The sequence below is a fragment of the Ptychodera flava genome, chromosome 22, assembly GCF_041260155.1.
Source record: "Ptychodera flava strain L36383 chromosome 22, AS_Pfla_20210202, whole genome shotgun sequence".
Lineage (NCBI taxonomy): Eukaryota > Metazoa > Hemichordata > Enteropneusta > Ptychoderidae > Ptychodera > Ptychodera flava.
In genome coordinates, this window is record NC_091949.1 from 27,522,045 (window position 1) to 27,540,258 (window position 18,214).

Genomic DNA, 18,214 nt, shown 5'->3' on the forward strand with positions numbered 1-18,214 from the left:
ATTTGATGACGTCAGAATTTGATCGACAATAAGGCAAATCCTAATATCTGACTGGCCTTCACGTCTCTTTTGACAGAGTAAGCTTTATTCATGAAGAGTTATTTTACACGCGCATCCAATTCAAATTTTGCATTTTTCAACAAAATTTCGATAACTGCGTGCGGTTAGAGATATATCAACCGCGGAGTTCGCTGTCGCTATGGCTAGTCGGTGGAGACATAAAACTGATGTATTCTTCTGATTGTCCAAACCTGTACACAAATGTGTTTTATGCGCATTGCATACTTGGTTGCCGTTTACTCATAGCCGAAAGTATGTCAGACACAAAATCGTAAAACCCTTAAAATATGTATTTTGTCAGTGTTCCAACCCATCTGCTTGTAACAGTCTCTTCAATAAATTTCCTCTGCATTTCCCTCAGAGAATTACATGCAATCAATGCATTCATCAAATAATATTCTTCAATTGCTGAGTACCAGATTTTGCGCGTTGGAAACTTCGATTTACTGTGGTAGAACACTTTTAATAGTCTATAATTTTGAGACGTTCATTTACTTCGTCCCATTTACGTTCATCCTACACAATATATCGCATTGAGAGAAGCATGCCAACGACATCATCGCTTGGCACATTGCGCAAGTGCGATAACCCTTGACACAGGTCATGGAAGGTGCTTCGAACAATGTAGCATTTTGCATCCCGATGCAAATGTAAGCTTAGGTTTTTTTATTTACTTTAAAATGTTCATCTTTTCGCACCAATTTTGTTGCATGGAAATGTTGATCAAAGCAATACAATTATGAAGTCTGTGCCATGCAAGTGATGGGCGCAAAGCGTTCCTGAGAACTTTGTGTGTCATGAGGAGAGGCTTCAAATTTGGGTGATGCTGATGATGAAGCCGAATGCGACCCGCTACACGATTTACAGTATATCAAATACTCTCTCTCTCTCTCTCTCTCTCTCTCTCTCTCTCTCTCTCTCTCTCTCTCTCTCTCTCTCTCTCTCTCTCTCTCTCGTACAATGTATACTCTAATCTCTCTCTCTCGTCTCTCGGACAATATATACTTAGAGTAATTACATACATACATACACACACACAAATATATACAAATATATATATCATATCACTTTTGTATACTTTGTACTTGAAGTACTTTTGATATACACACACACACATATATATATATATATATATATATATATATATATATATATATATATATATATTATAACTGTGTCTGCTTGTGTGTCTGTGACTGTGTGTTTGTGTGTCTGTGTTGTGTAAGAAATTGAATCCAAAACAGCATATGCATCCATTCCATCACATGGCTATTTATTTTCTGCATTATATTTCAGAGAATACAGCCCATAATTGTTGACTGAACATTCTAACGTAATCCCCTGTATTAGTTGGTGATAACGCTTTCCAGCGTGGGGATTACTTCATCCACCAAACATCCCATTAGCGGCTCACCAGGTAAAAGATGGATTACCTTTATGAGCTTCTAACAGGATGTTTGATCACGGGAATTATCCGTGAACTTCTTAATTGGAAACACCTAACAAATAGCGGATTGAATATGGCAATTGTGAGATACGAACGATTATCATTGATACCAGCCTCTGTGTAGGCCAATAGCTTTTATTTGGATGCATTTGAAGCATCAATATTCCTTATTTATTCATTATATTTAATGAATGCAATGCTAACACGTATCCTTAGCATAAACAGAGCGTGCATGTGCGTGTATAGTACAGATATATCTGTGGACTGGTATATATATTATCATACATATAGGTGGGCGATGGAGTGGTTGATTGAAGGCTGGATACATATATATATATATATATATCTATATATATATATATATATATATATATATATATATATATATATATATATATATATATATAGAAGAGAGAGAGAGAGAGAGAGAGAGAGAGAAAGGTATGTATGTATGTATGTATGTATGTATGTATGTATGTATGCATATATATAATATATATATATATATATATCATATAGCGTGTCTGTCTCTGTCTGTGTCTGTCTGTGAGTGTCTGTATGATAACATAAATTACTTAACAAAGTAATTAAGTTTCATGCATTCTACAATCATCAGATAGAACAAATATATATTTACTTTATATTTGAAGTATTTGTGGTATTATTTATAACGCTCTGCTTTTAGCATCGAGCACTGTAATTTTCCCACGAGGACATCTGTATGTATGTATATATATATATATATATATATATATATATATATATATATATATATATATATATATATATATATATATATATATATATATATATATATATATATATATATATATATATATATATATAAATGTCCTCGTGGGAAATTATAAGATGCATGAAAATTAAGTAACAGATTTGGTACTTTAAGTAATTTGCATTTATATATATATATATATATATATATATATAGTATATATATATATATATATATATATATATATATATATATAAGAATGAAACTATATACAGTCTTAAAATTACATGAACTATCTACAGTCTTAAAATAGACCATTTATACTCTTACGTTGCCAGAAATAGAGAATTGTTATTATTGTTGGAAAAACTGAACCCTGCGGTAAGGGTAATAACACAGAATCATTGAATAGTTTGCATACGGTATAACGCTTCATTGAGTATCGTCGTGTAGCAATTTAACTCAAATCACATCACAAGTTGAATGAAACGGATTGCTTGAATTGAATCGAACCGAAATAGTTAGATGGAACCCGGAGTTGTAGACCAATGCTGGGTCTGGTCTTTGTGAGTACGTAATTCCTTGGATGCTTAATCTTGATCAAGATGAAGCCTCTGGCGGTTCGATGTAAAGGCACCGTGAATATTACCGGATTAGGCGTCGATGATACGCTCTAAATAGCTAAGCTGGTGCTTTTATTGGTACATCGGTCCTACAAATTTTAATTATGCTCTTTGGTAACACTTTAGGTGTCTGGATTCGGATGCAACGGAGATAGTTATTATGAATATCGATCATTTCAGCCAGAGAAATTTCCAAATGTTTAGTATTCTTTCTTGGGGCTAAGGAATTACCGCGGATAAATACGACAAGAAGAAAACAGAAATAGTCACAGACGTTAAAACTACTGCCCTTCTGTGTATAATCATGGATGGAAACGTGCAATGAATGACGATTCTTAACTTTACACTGCGCGTTTTGCTAACAGCTTTTGCATTGAAGATTGAAGATACTGTCACAGGAAGAACAATATGGTACCTCCTGACGGGAATGTAACATCCCTGTTTCAGTAAAGACATTTCAGCATCAGTTTTGATCCTGATCATAATCGAAGAGAGCTAGTTATCTTTTATCAATTTCAGCGCACGTGAAAGATTACGTCTGGTGTGTGTTAGTTAATCAACACGTTCTCCTACTCCAAAATAAATGAATACCATTGGACTTTTCAACGATGGTGACTGATTACATGAATATGTGTTTTATTAATGTTTATTAATGTTAGGCATGCGCAGTTACGACCATCATGCCATGATGAGTATGAATCATGTCAAAACCAACACCATATTATTGTTAGTATTCAGCAGGATAAATTAAAGTACTCTGTTAAAAACAGACGTGTACCTTTAATTCCTCCAAGACGGTTTATTTCGACAAACCAGTAGATTACGCGTTTACGACATTGCGAAACAGTAGCGCCTCCAACGGATCGAGAATTGACCAATCATACTTTCGTTTATGTTGTCAAAGTTGCCATCACACGGCGTGTACGTCAAATGAATATCATGCATGTTACAGTTCACTAACAAACCACGGTATGAAACATTTTCCGAAATTTTACGTCCGTAAGACATAAAAGAGTTATTAAATTCATCCTAACATCTTTTCCAGTGTGCAGGACATGGCAGAAATATTGGAAACATACATGAGCGATGCCAGAATGAAAGACGAGTTTTGAGGAACGACATTTTGAGTTTAAGTACCAATGTCATAAAATTTCGCGAGTTATTCGTTTCGACATGGCGTTTGTAATATCCGTTTACATATCAGAGTGTATGGGAATACGTCTTTCTCTCGTGAAGATTTTCTTTGCTTGTATAGTAAACCTTACGTATGATTTTTTGTCTTTTTTCTGTATTTTCTATTGGGACATTTTACCGGCATTTCAGACGAGAACGAATAATAAGAAAGCAGCCGTTACTAGGAAATGCGATAGGATTGATAAGAAGGGTAAAGATAAACAGTATAAGGAAAGTCTGGAAACACCAGGCCGGGAAAATGCTGCCAGAAAACTTCAACGAGGTTAAGATATGCTTTGGGGATAAATTTTGTTCTGATTCCTGCTCATGAAGATTAAAATCTTCCTTATTGACAAGATCTTTCATTCTTTATCATTCCATCGATTATTTCATACTTTACGATAAATCATGTCCAGGAATGGCTGTTTTGGTCATGTGTTCTGACCCCACTGAGCAGGAATACGTACTAATTACGGTTCTTTACTTTAAAGTCTCTGAGTTTCGGTACCGGTCTTGGAACGTCATTCCTTCAGTTACTGAAGATAACTCATCAATTTGTCAGCACCACTTGAGATCTTCATTACAAAACAGTAACGGTGAAGCGAAGTCTCTCAACTTCCAACTCTCAACATAAATCTCAACTCAACTTCTGTCTAATCAGTGCAATTTAATGTAATTTATTTGGTAGGTAGGGCACAAAGCTCAGTTTTCCAGTATTTAAAAAAAATGTGGCCTCTCATTATCGTCATTTGGTACTCTTCAACGGGTACCATTGACTCTGCCAGATTTTGATTAACTCAAGTCAACTCGGACACACATCCAAAAAGTGCACTAACGCGTTAACAAATTACAAAAAAGCTGAAAAATAACCAGGAAAAATGAATCAGTTTACAAAATTGTCTTGTAGGCTGAGGGACTGTATTAAAATGTATAGTTGAACATCTGCGTGCACAACTACGCAATACGTGTTTATTTTTCTGTGCGGGGGGGGGGGATTGAAATTTTTTTATCTTAATGAGGGGAATACGAAATTTGTTTTATTTTTTTCATATATGATCATATTTTTATTTACTGATTACAGTTCGATACAGATTTCAAAAAGAAAAGTTACAATCCGAGGCAATTGCCCTGCAGATTTCTATAACAGATGTCGAATAAAAATACAGTGCAATAAAAAAGGACTTGAGTCTTAAGACAAAAAGTTTTTCCAAAATTCATACAAATCTTGGTTTTTTTTAAATTCTCTGTATATGATAAGTGTAGAGCAGATACTTGTAAAATAAACTGAAGCACATCATTGATCTGGAACTATTTGAATCGGTTTTGAAGCTTAGAAGAGGAAACACAATATTTTGCTATTGTAGCAATGCAGTTTATGAATCGAAATAAGGGCAAATTAAGAAGGGGCTTGTGACCTAAAACAGTGATTTGATAGCTAATATTGAACCGAATATCTAGTTTACCAAATAAAATTGAAAAACGATACCAAAATTCCAAGTCTTTGACAATTCAGAAATAAATTTAATGCTCATACTTCTAAGGAACATTACAGAGAGTACACTTGTCAGTGTCGCTGATTTTCCGGTTGAAAAGCTTCACACCATTTTGAAGAATATTGTGAACAATCTTGAAATTGAATTCAGCTAGCTTGTTATCAGTTGAAAGAGAGATTGTTTGATTTACCCATTGAAGCGTAGTGTAAGTCTTAAGATGCCTTCAAAATAGGGGCGTATGAAATGTTTGGCAACAAAATTGTCATAAAAAACTTGGATGTTAAAGTAATCAGTTCTTGTGAAAGAGAAAAACAATTTCCGTTTACATACACAAAATCATATTGTCTACGCATCTAATCAAGACCGGTGTCTTTCAGAATAAGTTTCCATTATTTAGGAATGAGATTTGAAACTTTTTTCCATTCCATTCCACAATCCAATTAGTCTTGATATTCAGTTTTTCTAGCCACACTATAGGCGAAAGAAAGTCGCCATGGTCATCGACAATGTCATTAATGTAGATTCGAACTAATCCACTGTGGATGAAAATAGTTTACCATTGTTTCAGATGTTGATATTGCCCAAAATAATTTGATTGCGGATATCTAGATGACTGGGTTTTGGCGTATGAAAGCAACCACCACCTGCTTTGTGCCACTTTCAGTATTAGTGTAGTCAATAATGTATTGAATAAGACGGATATTTTTCCCTTGGTCTCTGCCTTTCATGTAAACAGTTTGGTCAGAATTCAGTTTGAAAGGGAGCACAGATTGTAACCTGGTGGAAAAAGCTGCAGCTGAGGTATTATAATCAATATTGAGAAAGCACATCGGTCTCCAGTTACAAAGCTGGTCACATTCCTCTTTCTTGTGAATAAGTTTGATATCGCTCTTCGTTGCGAAGGGGACAGCTTTCAGGTAAATAAGCCTTCACTGATAACATTGGGCCAATGAATATCCAGCAGCAGTTTATACAATCCAGTAGTCACCATATTGTTTGTCGAGTTTCAGGGCTAAAAATACACTCAGAATTGAAAAGAAAGCAGTAAGGAGGATGCCGGATTCGGTTGCATTGAGAGTCTTCAAAAGTTTTACAACTCTATGCCAATTCTCACCGTCTTTTCTTCGTTGCATCCGCTTGCAGTCTAACTTGAAGTCGTTCCACAGATATGAAATGCTGAAACCCCCAACGGCGAATATTGGAAGTAGGAGAAACATCGTGCTTTCACACCAGATGATGATGTTGATTAAATTGGCCGGAGTTACATGTGCGTATGTCGCAAATGCGTTATAATTCCAGTAAATATGGCATGAAAGCTTAAATACAGAAATGGAGAACTGAAACACCAGCCAAGAAGAAACAAGATTGTGTAACTTTAAAAACTCGGAATACGTCGCCAGGATCCGTTGGCGGCACAAATCAAGACCATTCTTGATATTTCGTTTCACGAACAACAAACAAAGGTTAATATCTGACTGTAAACAGTGCTTCAGTAAATTAATTTCGTAACAGAATGCCGCAAACATGAAGTCTCCGATTATGAAAGCCACGAAGTCGATGTAGTCGTTATTAGCGAAATTTTCAGGGTAATGCGAAAACCTGTAAGACTGGTACGACACTTCGCGGCTTGCGCAAACAAGGGCGAATGCTACCGACAAGTATCCAAACGCCGTACAACGTGACAAATCACACATATTCAGACGGGTAAGTACATTGCCTTTGGTGAGGGCATACACCGACCGATCGTTCGTTGGTGGCGCCCACTCATAGATCATCGAAATAATACGTATTGTGGTGACAACCACCAAGGGTAGGACATAGGTGGAGGCCGATAGCAGATGTAACGTCAAATCTCTTTTTCCCCAGTTTATTACAACGCGGGCTGCCCAGTCACTCAGCATTAAACCAGTTATGATCACGACAAACGCTAACGATATGAGCCATTGCACAAATGGTGACCATTTCTTTTTATTTCCAGATGAAGAATTACCTGCAAAGAAAATTAAAATATTGTGTTAGAGTTCATCGGGATTATAAATTTCATCTGAGTTGGTATTCACGATAACATGATGAAAGAAAACGTTTTCGCAAATCTTTTTAAACAAGACGCAATAAGCAGAAATGAAACTCATTTTCAACCGATTCATATCACTTAACAGGCATAGTTTTTTCCACTTTGCATGATCTCAAATCTACCACTTTCGATTCTAAGTTTATGATTTGACACCCTAAGTTTACAAAGTGACATTCTAAATGTTTCAATATTCACAACATGTACATACTTCTGAAGAACAAGTTTATTTTTAAACAGTCGATATGAATTCAACTTGGAGGTGGTGAAAAGATTCATCTTCCGTTGCTGGGACCAAACATCAAAAGATCTTTGTTTGAAAACAGAAAGAAAGGCAGCCTCGTTGACTACGTTTCTAATACAAATAATGAACTCTAATGAAGTATACCTTTTACAGCTTCAGACGAATAGAGAAATTTAATATAAATAAAATATATCAGAAATACTTCCAATAGTGTAAAATACTATTTTGTTGTATTGTAAAAAAGGCCAGTGGCCTATATTTAAGCAATAAAACACTCAGCGATGGTGTACCACAAGATTTTGATCAGTTCATGACATATATGCACGATCTATATGGATTTTTGCTCTTGCCGAGAGCGCGTGCGTGTGCCAACCGTAGTATATCGCGAATATACCACCGTTCTTTTCACGTCTCGACCAATCAGATTGCTGTATTTGCGCCATCAATATAACGGTATGATATAATACCGAACAAACTATTATTGTTATATAAATAAAATATGCGTTTTTCATATTCAAAACCTCCCAAACCTTGTTAGAAGGAGCCTTTATATATTTGAAAAAGAGGATAAGGGAATGTAGGAGACAGACAGGCAGACAGACTGACAGAGACAGGTTGAGAGGAAAAAGATCAGACAGGACGATAAAAGCGAAGGCAGATATTCACTCGGAGAGCGAAGCGGGGTGTGAAAAACCCTCAGTGACGGTAATTCTAGACCAAAGAAACACATGTTACCTTCTATTTGTATATTCACTTGGTTTACTTGTCGATCGTGTTGACTTTGATTGATGGATTGTGTCTCCTGCAAACCAGTCGATTGGAATTGGTCGACTGTAAAGAATACCGAAACGTGTCTCAGACCTGTGACGTCATCTCTTCCGTGTCATGTGATAAACCTTTTGACTTTTGTTCTACTTCTCTTTCTTGCCTGTATTCTTTCTTTGCTGTAGAGATAACTTGATGGATTTCACTTTCACCAGAAGTAAACTTATCAATAATTTGGATATTAAAAGTATGTTGATAAAATCTTGAATATTATCGCTCATACTATCTCCTCGACTGAAAATTACTTACCCGCTATTGGCCTATTATCTTGCCACGTTTTATTCAAATCTGCGCAAATCGGACACGATTTCTTCGAATCACCGGCACCCTCGTTCTCGGCCACTTTTTCTTCGTCAATCTCAAACAACTCGTGTAAATTTTCCAAACCTTTGTGCTTCAGTAAACACGGCAAACATCTTCTGAAGTTGTTACTATTTTTACGCTTGACGTATCCCAGGATGCCAAGACTGTAACGGATGACAATTGGCCATTTCCTTCTGGAGGTTGACATTTTGGTAGCTGTTTTAAAACCTGATATTATGTAAAAGGGAGTCACTTTCACAACATGTTTCGGTTCGGGGTGTATTGCATCATGGTATCATAACCAGCTGAACAATGTCACTGATTTTGGTTTAGACGAAAAACGTAAAATGCTGACCTTCTGAAATTGTCAAATTTGAGAGTTCTGTTGGCGAAGCCTTGCTCTATTTTACACACATTTGAACAAAGACACAATTATGTGTTTGTAAAGCTTGAACAGTACAGCCACTCGAGATTTAAGTATTCAATAAAACAAGTGCTTTCACAGTGGTGAAAATGCCATGAAACGACGTCAAAAACATCAGTGTTAGACTAAAATTCCCTAGCAAGTGTAACATTCCATCCCAGTCAATTAGTGTGTATTTTTTCAGGTCCCTATAACTTGCAAGAACTAGCGACTTTAGAAATTAATGAACGGGTGTTTTCAGCAGAAAGAAAGAAAACCAAAATCATTTTATGCAGAGAATGCCCGATAATGTATATCGTGGGCTAGAGATGTTGAGCCCCAGGACATGGTCACGTCAAAAGTATAAGTCCATGATTTTACTGCTCTTTCTAAAATTAAAATGTACGAACATATAAATAGTAAATCCACGCAAACTCCATGTTACTTTCCACGGCCAATTTAATTCCAAAGAAAGTGTGTTCCTCTGCAGGTTGTTGCATGGTGTCTACGTTGCAAGTCAACTGTATTATGCCATAGGCCCCTTAAATAAAATTATTTTTTTGTCGTCCACGTGCTGATAGATTTACAGAGAACAGTAAGATAACATACACAATGTTAACGCTATTACAAATAAAAACATTACATTTCCAACAGAAATGATCAATGAAAGTTGACCTTTTGTTAACAAACTTGTGCGTTTTGTCCATGTTTGTTTTTCCTTCTGTCTGATTTGTATGACTGGTAGGTTTTTAAAAATCCAAGGACGGCAAACAAAGAATTTTTCTTAAATGGCCTTACAACTTCTCCTTTAACACGTGACATTTTTATTCGGACCAAAGTCCTTTCGTATGTTCTAACGTAAGAAACAGCTGACAAGGAACAAAGAAACTGAATATTCATGAATTTCCACATTATTCAGGAGTGCTATTCTTTAAAGGTGATTTTTTTTGTAGGAAGCCATGTCAAAAACAGTAATTTATAACGGATTTCGCTACGAAGAGAGCTATTCCTGCTTTGCTGGCGCAGCGACTGATGAAGATTTGAATTTCACCGAGTCGGTTTCAAACGCTGTCAAATTTCAGTTCTATGCGTTTATTTACTGAGTCGGCCCGTGTGTTTGAAGCCTACATTTTGATCTAAAATATAGAAAATTTAAAATTAACTGATGAAACAGCAAAATTAAGTGAATATTTATCCATGGCTACTGCACGACGTCTAACTCCCCACTCGGACGATAGGTAAGATAAGCGACGCAGTCGGTGATCGCAGAATGTAGGCCTGCAGTAACTCGACCACTACTGACGTCCCTTACCGACAAAAGTTGACAGCAAAGACATATCTAATCAACTAAAGACAGGAAGCGAAGTGATTATAGTCTTCCCACCTGTATCTCCAAATTCAGAGTGACAAGTACGGCCAAGGATTTCGAAGCCTTCTTTGTCTTCCCTCGCTGACCATGCGAGGTGGCAGTTCTGTCGGGAGGAGAAACAAAACTTGGATTCGTGCAGAATTCTAATAGGCGACGTGGTGGATTTTCCTGTCCGTGATGATGACAACATTTGTTTTCGAGCTATTGAATGGGCCGCTCTTTGTTTCAAACAAAAACGGCGTCTTCACATATGCGTTGTTAGTTAAAATATCGTCACCGAGAACAATGACCGTCATACCTGATACGTCATCGAAATGCATTTAAATATATGTGTCCCATCAATCAATTGGGCATAAACAGTTGACGCTAAGACTTACACTGTAGAGGTCAAAGGGTTAAATGTCTACTCGACTATATCAAGCACTTTCGGTAAGTATAGGAGCTGGTTTTCAGAGCTAGTTTTTTTTATTAACTCTCGTTAACACTTCACTGGTCACGATACAAGTCACGAGAAAACTCGAGCCCTACCATTTCCTAAAGATTATCAGTTAGGATCAACTTACAGGGCTGAGAGAGCAAACTTTTGTTTTTAATGAGTCCGGTAGGCTTTAACATTCCCCGCAGAATAAAATATACCCCATCATAAACAACACTTTCTTGGTCATTCTATCACTTATAATACATACCTCAAACGTCCAAGTAAGAAAAAATTAATGTCTTTTAGCGGATTTTACAACGTTCATGGCGGAATTCAACTCCGGGAAAGACTTTGAACTCTAAAAGTCTCTTATGTCTTTCTTGATACATGGCTGTGCGGAGTCTGTTTGACATGGGCAGAATTGAGTTTTCGTTTGTTTAATGTTTTAATGAAAATATAAAATTTTACTTGTTTAATGGCTGAATGTAGAAATGGATGGCCACTTAAATTTCATCTATACTAACATTAGAGACAATCAGCGTAGTTGAAATGGTGGATGACTCGGTAAACTTCAGTGAAAATCTAAAGTTCCAATATAATATACGAACAATCTCAAATCGAAACCTAGAGGGGGCGTTTGACATGAAACATCGAGAGTTCGTCCGTCGTTCTGCAATAGTTAATACGTACAAAAGGCAGCGTGCAATCTGACGTAAAAAAAATAACGAGTGTGTGGATTGCTTTCAACGCGGAATTCATTTTCGCAGACAGAATTTGTATGAGTTTGGCATGCATTCTTGCAACGAGAATGATGTCTAGTGTAAAGACTTGACTAATTCTCACATGTTTTCGCTAATTCTCCTTTCACTCGAGCATATCGCCGGCGTACATCTGGCGTGGTAATCCCCCGCGTTCGAAATCTGAAACGAAAGCGAAAGTTGAGCTCATAGAATTACTCATCAACCATAAAACACTGACTTCGCTGTGCCTCTTGCGCGTATGACCGAGGCACCAGTTTATGCACCCGAACAACAGCACTGAAATTTCGACCTTTCAGGTAATATGCGCCTCGAAAGGGAAAGATTTAAACTTGTGCTCATACTTTCCTAAATGAAACTTTTGACTATTCTCTTACCAAAGCAGGAATAAAAATAGGGGATTACCGTGCAAAATTTGGTACCAGCGAGACAAATTTATCTAAGATTTCGTGACATTTGAAATTCAAACTGGCCACCATCCCTGTGTTAACTCAATGAGGAAAAATATAATGTTCGATGTTTGAAAAACTAAGACAGTAAAAACTTTTACTTCACCAGAGCTTTAAAATGAGCCTCTCCATAAGTGGTTATCAGAAAAGATTTGATAACATTTAAAATCCCGATTTTCTATCCCCGAGGAGCGTTCTAGCGTTGTGCTTGTGGCATGTGCACATGGTTGACATTGAGTATTTGAATTTAAAGTTTAAATTCTGATTACATGACTGTCGACGGTGTTCTACACCAAACTATGGGGAGAAATAGTTTTTCTTGTCTATGCCAATGTTAATTCCTTACCGTACCAACTCTGCTGAGTGGCTGCCAAGAGAGGAATTTGACTCTTGCGTTAAGTATAGACCTTAAAACTGTTCTTTTGGCCTTTGGAGTTGTTTAAACTTTGTCAAAGTAATGTTTTTCATCTTTGAATGCAAGTCTTGTCAACAAGTGTCACGGCGCCCTGTCAGATAGCGAAGACAGCACAGTCACTGGCTTAAATCCCCTCTTTTAAAAGATAGTGGCTCAATAACTAAGCCAAGGTGTAACAATTTTTCTCACCCAGACCCCTCCGCACTCTGCAGAGTTCACTAAGCATTCGTACATGCATCATACATCACACATATGCTCAATCAAAGCAATGGATATTACATAAAATTAAAGAAACACAATGTTAAACTTGGGTTGTCAATATCAAACTTTATTGTATGACAAAGCTATTTGAAAAGCGCTTCTGTATAGCAATTACAGGAAAGTCAACACCAAACATATCGTACGATCGACTAAATTTCTTGGAAGCCGATTACCACTGAAAAGTACACGAGTGACGAATACTTATCCATTATATTGTACTTTATTATTGCATAAACCATCGTCCACAAACACTTCCGTCAATATCACACCATTATTTCCCAGACTAACTTTCACCAGCTTGCAAAGATTTACAGCAATATACTAACTCGGTGAAAAAAAAACAGGAACAATATACTCAAAAGGTAAAGTAAAAACAACAACAACAGAACAACAGGGCATTGCCACAGTGAAAAAAGCAACAAATATTGACAATTTCTGTAATCTAGATAATTGTCTTCCGATATTTTGTTCGTGGTTTTTATGACAAATGTATTGTAACTTAGCTTTCAAAACTGTCCAATCCAATCTACATGGTGTATTTTTAAATTTCTGTTACATTGCAATGTAAAATCATCAAATTGAAAAAAGCGTTCTCCGAGGCTGATAAATAGAATATCACAAGGCATTACAATCAAGAGGGTTTAAAATATCTTAAAACGAATTTGTCTGAAATGATGACACATATGATAAATGTAAAATATGTTCAATACCGTGAAACTATTCTTCCTGTCAAATGCAATAAAGAGGAAAATATGTATTAAAGTCTTTTAAGTTAGCGATGCCGAACGAAACTCTGTATCCGCGACAAATGTCCCTTTTTATGACGTCTATCTCTTAAATAATTTAAATCGATCAGTTATTTGTATAGTAATGTAGTACATAGCTTAAGAACTAAACAACTGTAACAGTATTAACACTGTGAGAAAGAATATCGCACACAACCACAGAAATTACAGACACACACACACACATAACCACCCATTAATGCATCCAATGAACCATCCATCCATCCATTTACCCTTAAAGACATACATACATACATACATACATACATACATACATACATACATACATACATACATACATACATACATACATACATACATACATGCATGCATGCATGCATGCATGCATGCCTGCCTGCCTGCCTGCCTGCCTGCCTGCCTGCCTACCTGCCTGCCTACCAACCTACCTACCTACCTACCTACCTACCTACCTACCTACCTACCTACCTACCTACATTACATTGCACACACTGAGTTACGAACACTGAGGCACAAGTATTGGTTTTAGATTTCATTTTAGAACAAATAAAGTCATAATGAAACCTTGCTCTTAAACAGCTAAAAAATGATAACAAGTTCAATGTTTTTTGACACATCAATAACACATTGTCGAGAAAGTTGTGTTTCCTGAAGTGCTTGTTGTGTGATGAATTGTTGTGGTGTTAAATACTCTCCAGTAGTCACCATATTGGCTACTGAGGTGTAGGGCTGAAAATACACTCAGAATTGAAAAGAAAGCAGTAAGGTAGATGCCGGATTCGGTTGCATTGAGAGTCTTCAAAAGTTTTGTAACCTTATGCCAATTCTCACCGTCTTTTCTTCGTTGCATCCGCTTGCAGTCTAACTTGAAGTCGTTCCATAGATAAAAAATGCTGAAGCCCCCAACGGCGAATATTGGAAGCAGGAGGAACATCATGGTTTCACACCAAATGACAATGTTTATCAAAATGGCCGGAATTACGTGAGTGTGTACCGCAAACACGGTATAATTCCAGTAAATATGGCATGAAAGCTTAAATACGGAAATGGAGAACTGAAACACCAGCCAAGAAGAAACAAGACTCTGTAACTTCAAAAACTCGGAATACGTCGCCAGGATCCGTTGGCGGCACAAATCAAGACCATTCTCGACATTTCGTTTCACGAACAACAAACAAAGGTTAATATCTGACTGTAAACAGCGCTTTAGTAGATGAACTTCAAAGCAGAATGCTGCAAACATGAAGTCACCAACGGTAAAAGCCACTAAGTCAATGTAATACTTTATTGATGTTCTATAACTGACTGAATCGGGACACTTCGAAAGTAGGTGGACTTGGTACAACAGTTCGCAGCATACGCAAACAAGGGCAAATGCAACCGACAGATAACCAAATGCTGTATAACGCGACAAATCCAAGACGTTTAGACGAGTAAGTACATTGCCTTTGGTGAGAGCATACACCCACCAATTCTTCGTTGGGGGCGCCCACTCATAAATCATCGAAACCATGCGTATTGAGGTGACAACCACCAAGGGTAGGACATAGGTAGAGGCTGATAACAGGTGTAAAGTTAAATCTCTTTTTCCCCAGTTGGACACAACGCGCTCTGCCCAGTCGCTCAACATTAAACTAATTATAATCAAAGGCCATGTTAGGGGTACAATCCATTGTAACAGTGCTGACCGTTTTCCTCCATTTCTATGTGGTGTACAACCTGCGAAGAAGAATTAACATGCATATTTTATCAGGCAGTGAGAACAAACAAATGTGGCAAAATAATTTCAAACATGTTTGAAAAGTTTTGTTAACAAATGATGTACAGTGAAACCTGTCTATTAAGGACTCCTCTCTAATCAGGACACGTCTTTATTAAGGACATTTAATAAAACAAAAGTTACACTTTGAATAGAATTTCACCTGTCTATTAAGAATACCTTTTTCCATTCCTGAAGGTGTATATATAGTCTAGGGAAGACAACAAGAGTGTCGGACACGGGAAACAGCCATTTAAACAGTCCTGGCAGTGATGTAAAGTTGGAATCAGGGGAATCGTTCCTACCTGCCCCTTGAATATTAATTTGGTTTGATCGTCGATCAGTTTGATATTGCGTGTTCAGTGGCGTTGCTTCTGAAGTTGTGGATCGCCTTTGTTTGTCTGCAAAGAATGTAAAGTCAATGTCACTTCAATGCGTATCCTCGCTATGAGGCTGTACGTGAACAGATGTGTTTATTGCTTTGGGTTCTGTCAGGGATTCCGCACAAGGAAATATTCTTGGACATAAATCTTTCCTTGAGGCCTCTAGTTATGAACCTTATATCCGCTACCCTTACCGTATTGGCCCCTTAAGTTGCCGGTGTTTAACTCTGAACGTTAAGTGTGTTCACTAATCTTTATCATGATGACAAACTTTTCGACTAAAATCAAGGATATGTCAGCTTGCATCGATCTTTTATTTAAAAATAACAGGGACAAACAGGGAGTTTCTCATCTTATTGCATCGTCAGGTTCAAACATTTGCCATTCGCCCTGTAAATTTCGAAATCTTCGTGATTTTCCGGGACTGTGCCTGTACTGCAAAGGGTTAAGCAGTTGGGAAAATCAGGTTTGGGCAAATGGGTGGGTCCTTATTTCATTAATGAATGTTTGCAAATATATCATATAAGAGTTAATGAATCTCCAGTGTATCTTGCACGACTTACCTATCTCTGAACGTCTCTCTTGCCACGTGTCATTCAAAGATCTACATATCGAACACGATGTCGACGAATCATTGGTAGCCTCCCTCTCCGCCGTGTGTCCGATATCAAACAACTCGTGCAAATTTTCCAAACCTTTGTGCTTCAGTAAACAGGGAAAACATCTTCTTAAGTTGTTACTGTTTTTACGTTTGACGTATCCCAAGATGCCAAGACTGTAACGGACAATGATTGGCCATTTCCTTGTGGATATTGACATCTCAATATTTGTTTATTCTGAAATCAAAAAGCACTTAGTTTCACAACATGTTTCGAAATTACGCTACATGAAAGTGGTAAACAGGTAATAATGTATATGGCGATAGCCGACCAGCAGCTTTCGATCAACTTGAGTCAGAGAGCTTTACACGTTTCAAATACAACTCAACCTGTTTTGAATAGTGTTATGTTTCCTACGGGATGCAAACGATGCGCAAATGGCTGGAACCCACTTTTATTCAAAAGTCCCCATCCACCAAATTTCCTCGTTTAAGAACGTCACGAAAACTTTTCCTTTCCTGTTGTCTACCAATTACACATGCGCGCCATTACCCTTCCAATGGTTTGGAATTTCCTGTCATTCTCTCGGAACTTTTTTCAAGTAGAAATTGCCAGCACAGAAAAACTTTACACTTCTCCGCCCGCTGATGGCAGAAAATCTTCCTCAAAATTTTAATTACGCTTGGTTTAATCTGGTTCTGTTACGAATGTTTTTCTGGCCAAACTATGATATCCACAAGTTACTGGGCATTTTAACTATGCTGAATATGCAACAGCCGTTTCCCTTAATTGTTTCTCTCTACTCGCCCCAAAGTGTTCTTTAGTGTTCCCTGTATGACGACATACACCTTCGCAGAATACATGTGACATTCAACAGATTTTCGATTGGATTCGAACTCACAGCGCACGGCACCGACTCACCTGGTGAAGGCATCACAATCTATGATATCCGCAAGTTACCGGACATTTTAACTAAGCTGAATTTGCAACAGCCGTTTCCCTTAAATGTTACTCTCTACTCGCCCCAAAGTGTTCTGTAGTGTTCCAAGTATGACGATGCACATCTTCACAGACTACATGTCAGATTCAGCAGATTTTAAATTGGATACAAACTCACAACACACGGCACTGAGTCAACTAGCGAAGACATCACAATCAAAACCGCTGGGCCAAATCCCCACCCTTAAAAAAGACTGGTTCAATAGTCGAGATATATGTCATTTACGGTAGCATGCGTGTGCTCCACCAACAGCAAAATTCAATCGCTAACAAACGTTGGCATATCGAGTCAAGCGAGAGAAAGCGATTTCGGTCCCTACCTTTGCTCCAAGAACCTCAAAGTGCTCCCGAGTGGAACCGAGAATAGAAATCTTGACAGACGTCCCTCACCGAGTAGCCAGGCGTTGAAATATGCTGCAGTGTTCAACCGTAGACGGTAGAAATAGGACTGCCTATCGTTGAACGGAGAAGCAGAACTTTGTTCCTGCAAAAACGCAAGCGCGTGATGCTTGTGGGTAATATTCTTCCTGAAAAAAGTCAAACACGTGATGTTTGTGTGCATTCCGCTTCCGTGTACACGACGCTCTTCGATAGGTTCAAACATTGGCGGTTACTTTAGAGAACATTTAATGACACGATGTCGTCACCATCATACTGCTTGTCAT

At 37.5% G+C, this 18,214-nt stretch overlaps 2 protein-coding genes across 2 annotated transcripts; both read right to left on the bottom strand.

Moving 5' to 3' along the window:
* Nucleotides 1-5,083: 5,083 nt before the first annotated feature.
* On the bottom strand, nt 5,084-11,029 carry LOC139123100 (uncharacterized). The gene is made up of 4 exons (XM_070689090.1): nt 10,760-11,029; nt 8,919-9,200; nt 8,580-8,675; nt 5,084-7,519 (listed from the first exon to the last, which is right to left on the bottom strand). The coding sequence occupies exons 1-4, from the start codon at nt 10,932-10,934 to the stop codon at nt 6,498-6,500; spliced, it is 1,575 nt and encodes a 524-aa protein (XP_070545191.1). The 5' UTR covers nt 10,935-11,029; the 3' UTR covers nt 5,084-6,497.
* A 2,063-nt stretch (nt 11,030-13,092) lies between these two features.
* LOC139123104 (uncharacterized) lies at nt 13,093-18,069 on the bottom strand. The gene is made up of 4 exons (XM_070689094.1): nt 17,870-18,069; nt 16,515-16,787; nt 15,874-15,969; nt 13,093-15,528 (listed from the first exon to the last, which is right to left on the bottom strand). The coding sequence occupies exons 2-4, from the start codon at nt 16,768-16,770 to the stop codon at nt 14,426-14,428; spliced, it is 1,455 nt and encodes a 484-aa protein (XP_070545195.1). The 5' UTR covers nt 16,771-16,787; nt 17,870-18,069; the 3' UTR covers nt 13,093-14,425.
* Nucleotides 18,070-18,214: the final 145 nt, after the last annotated feature.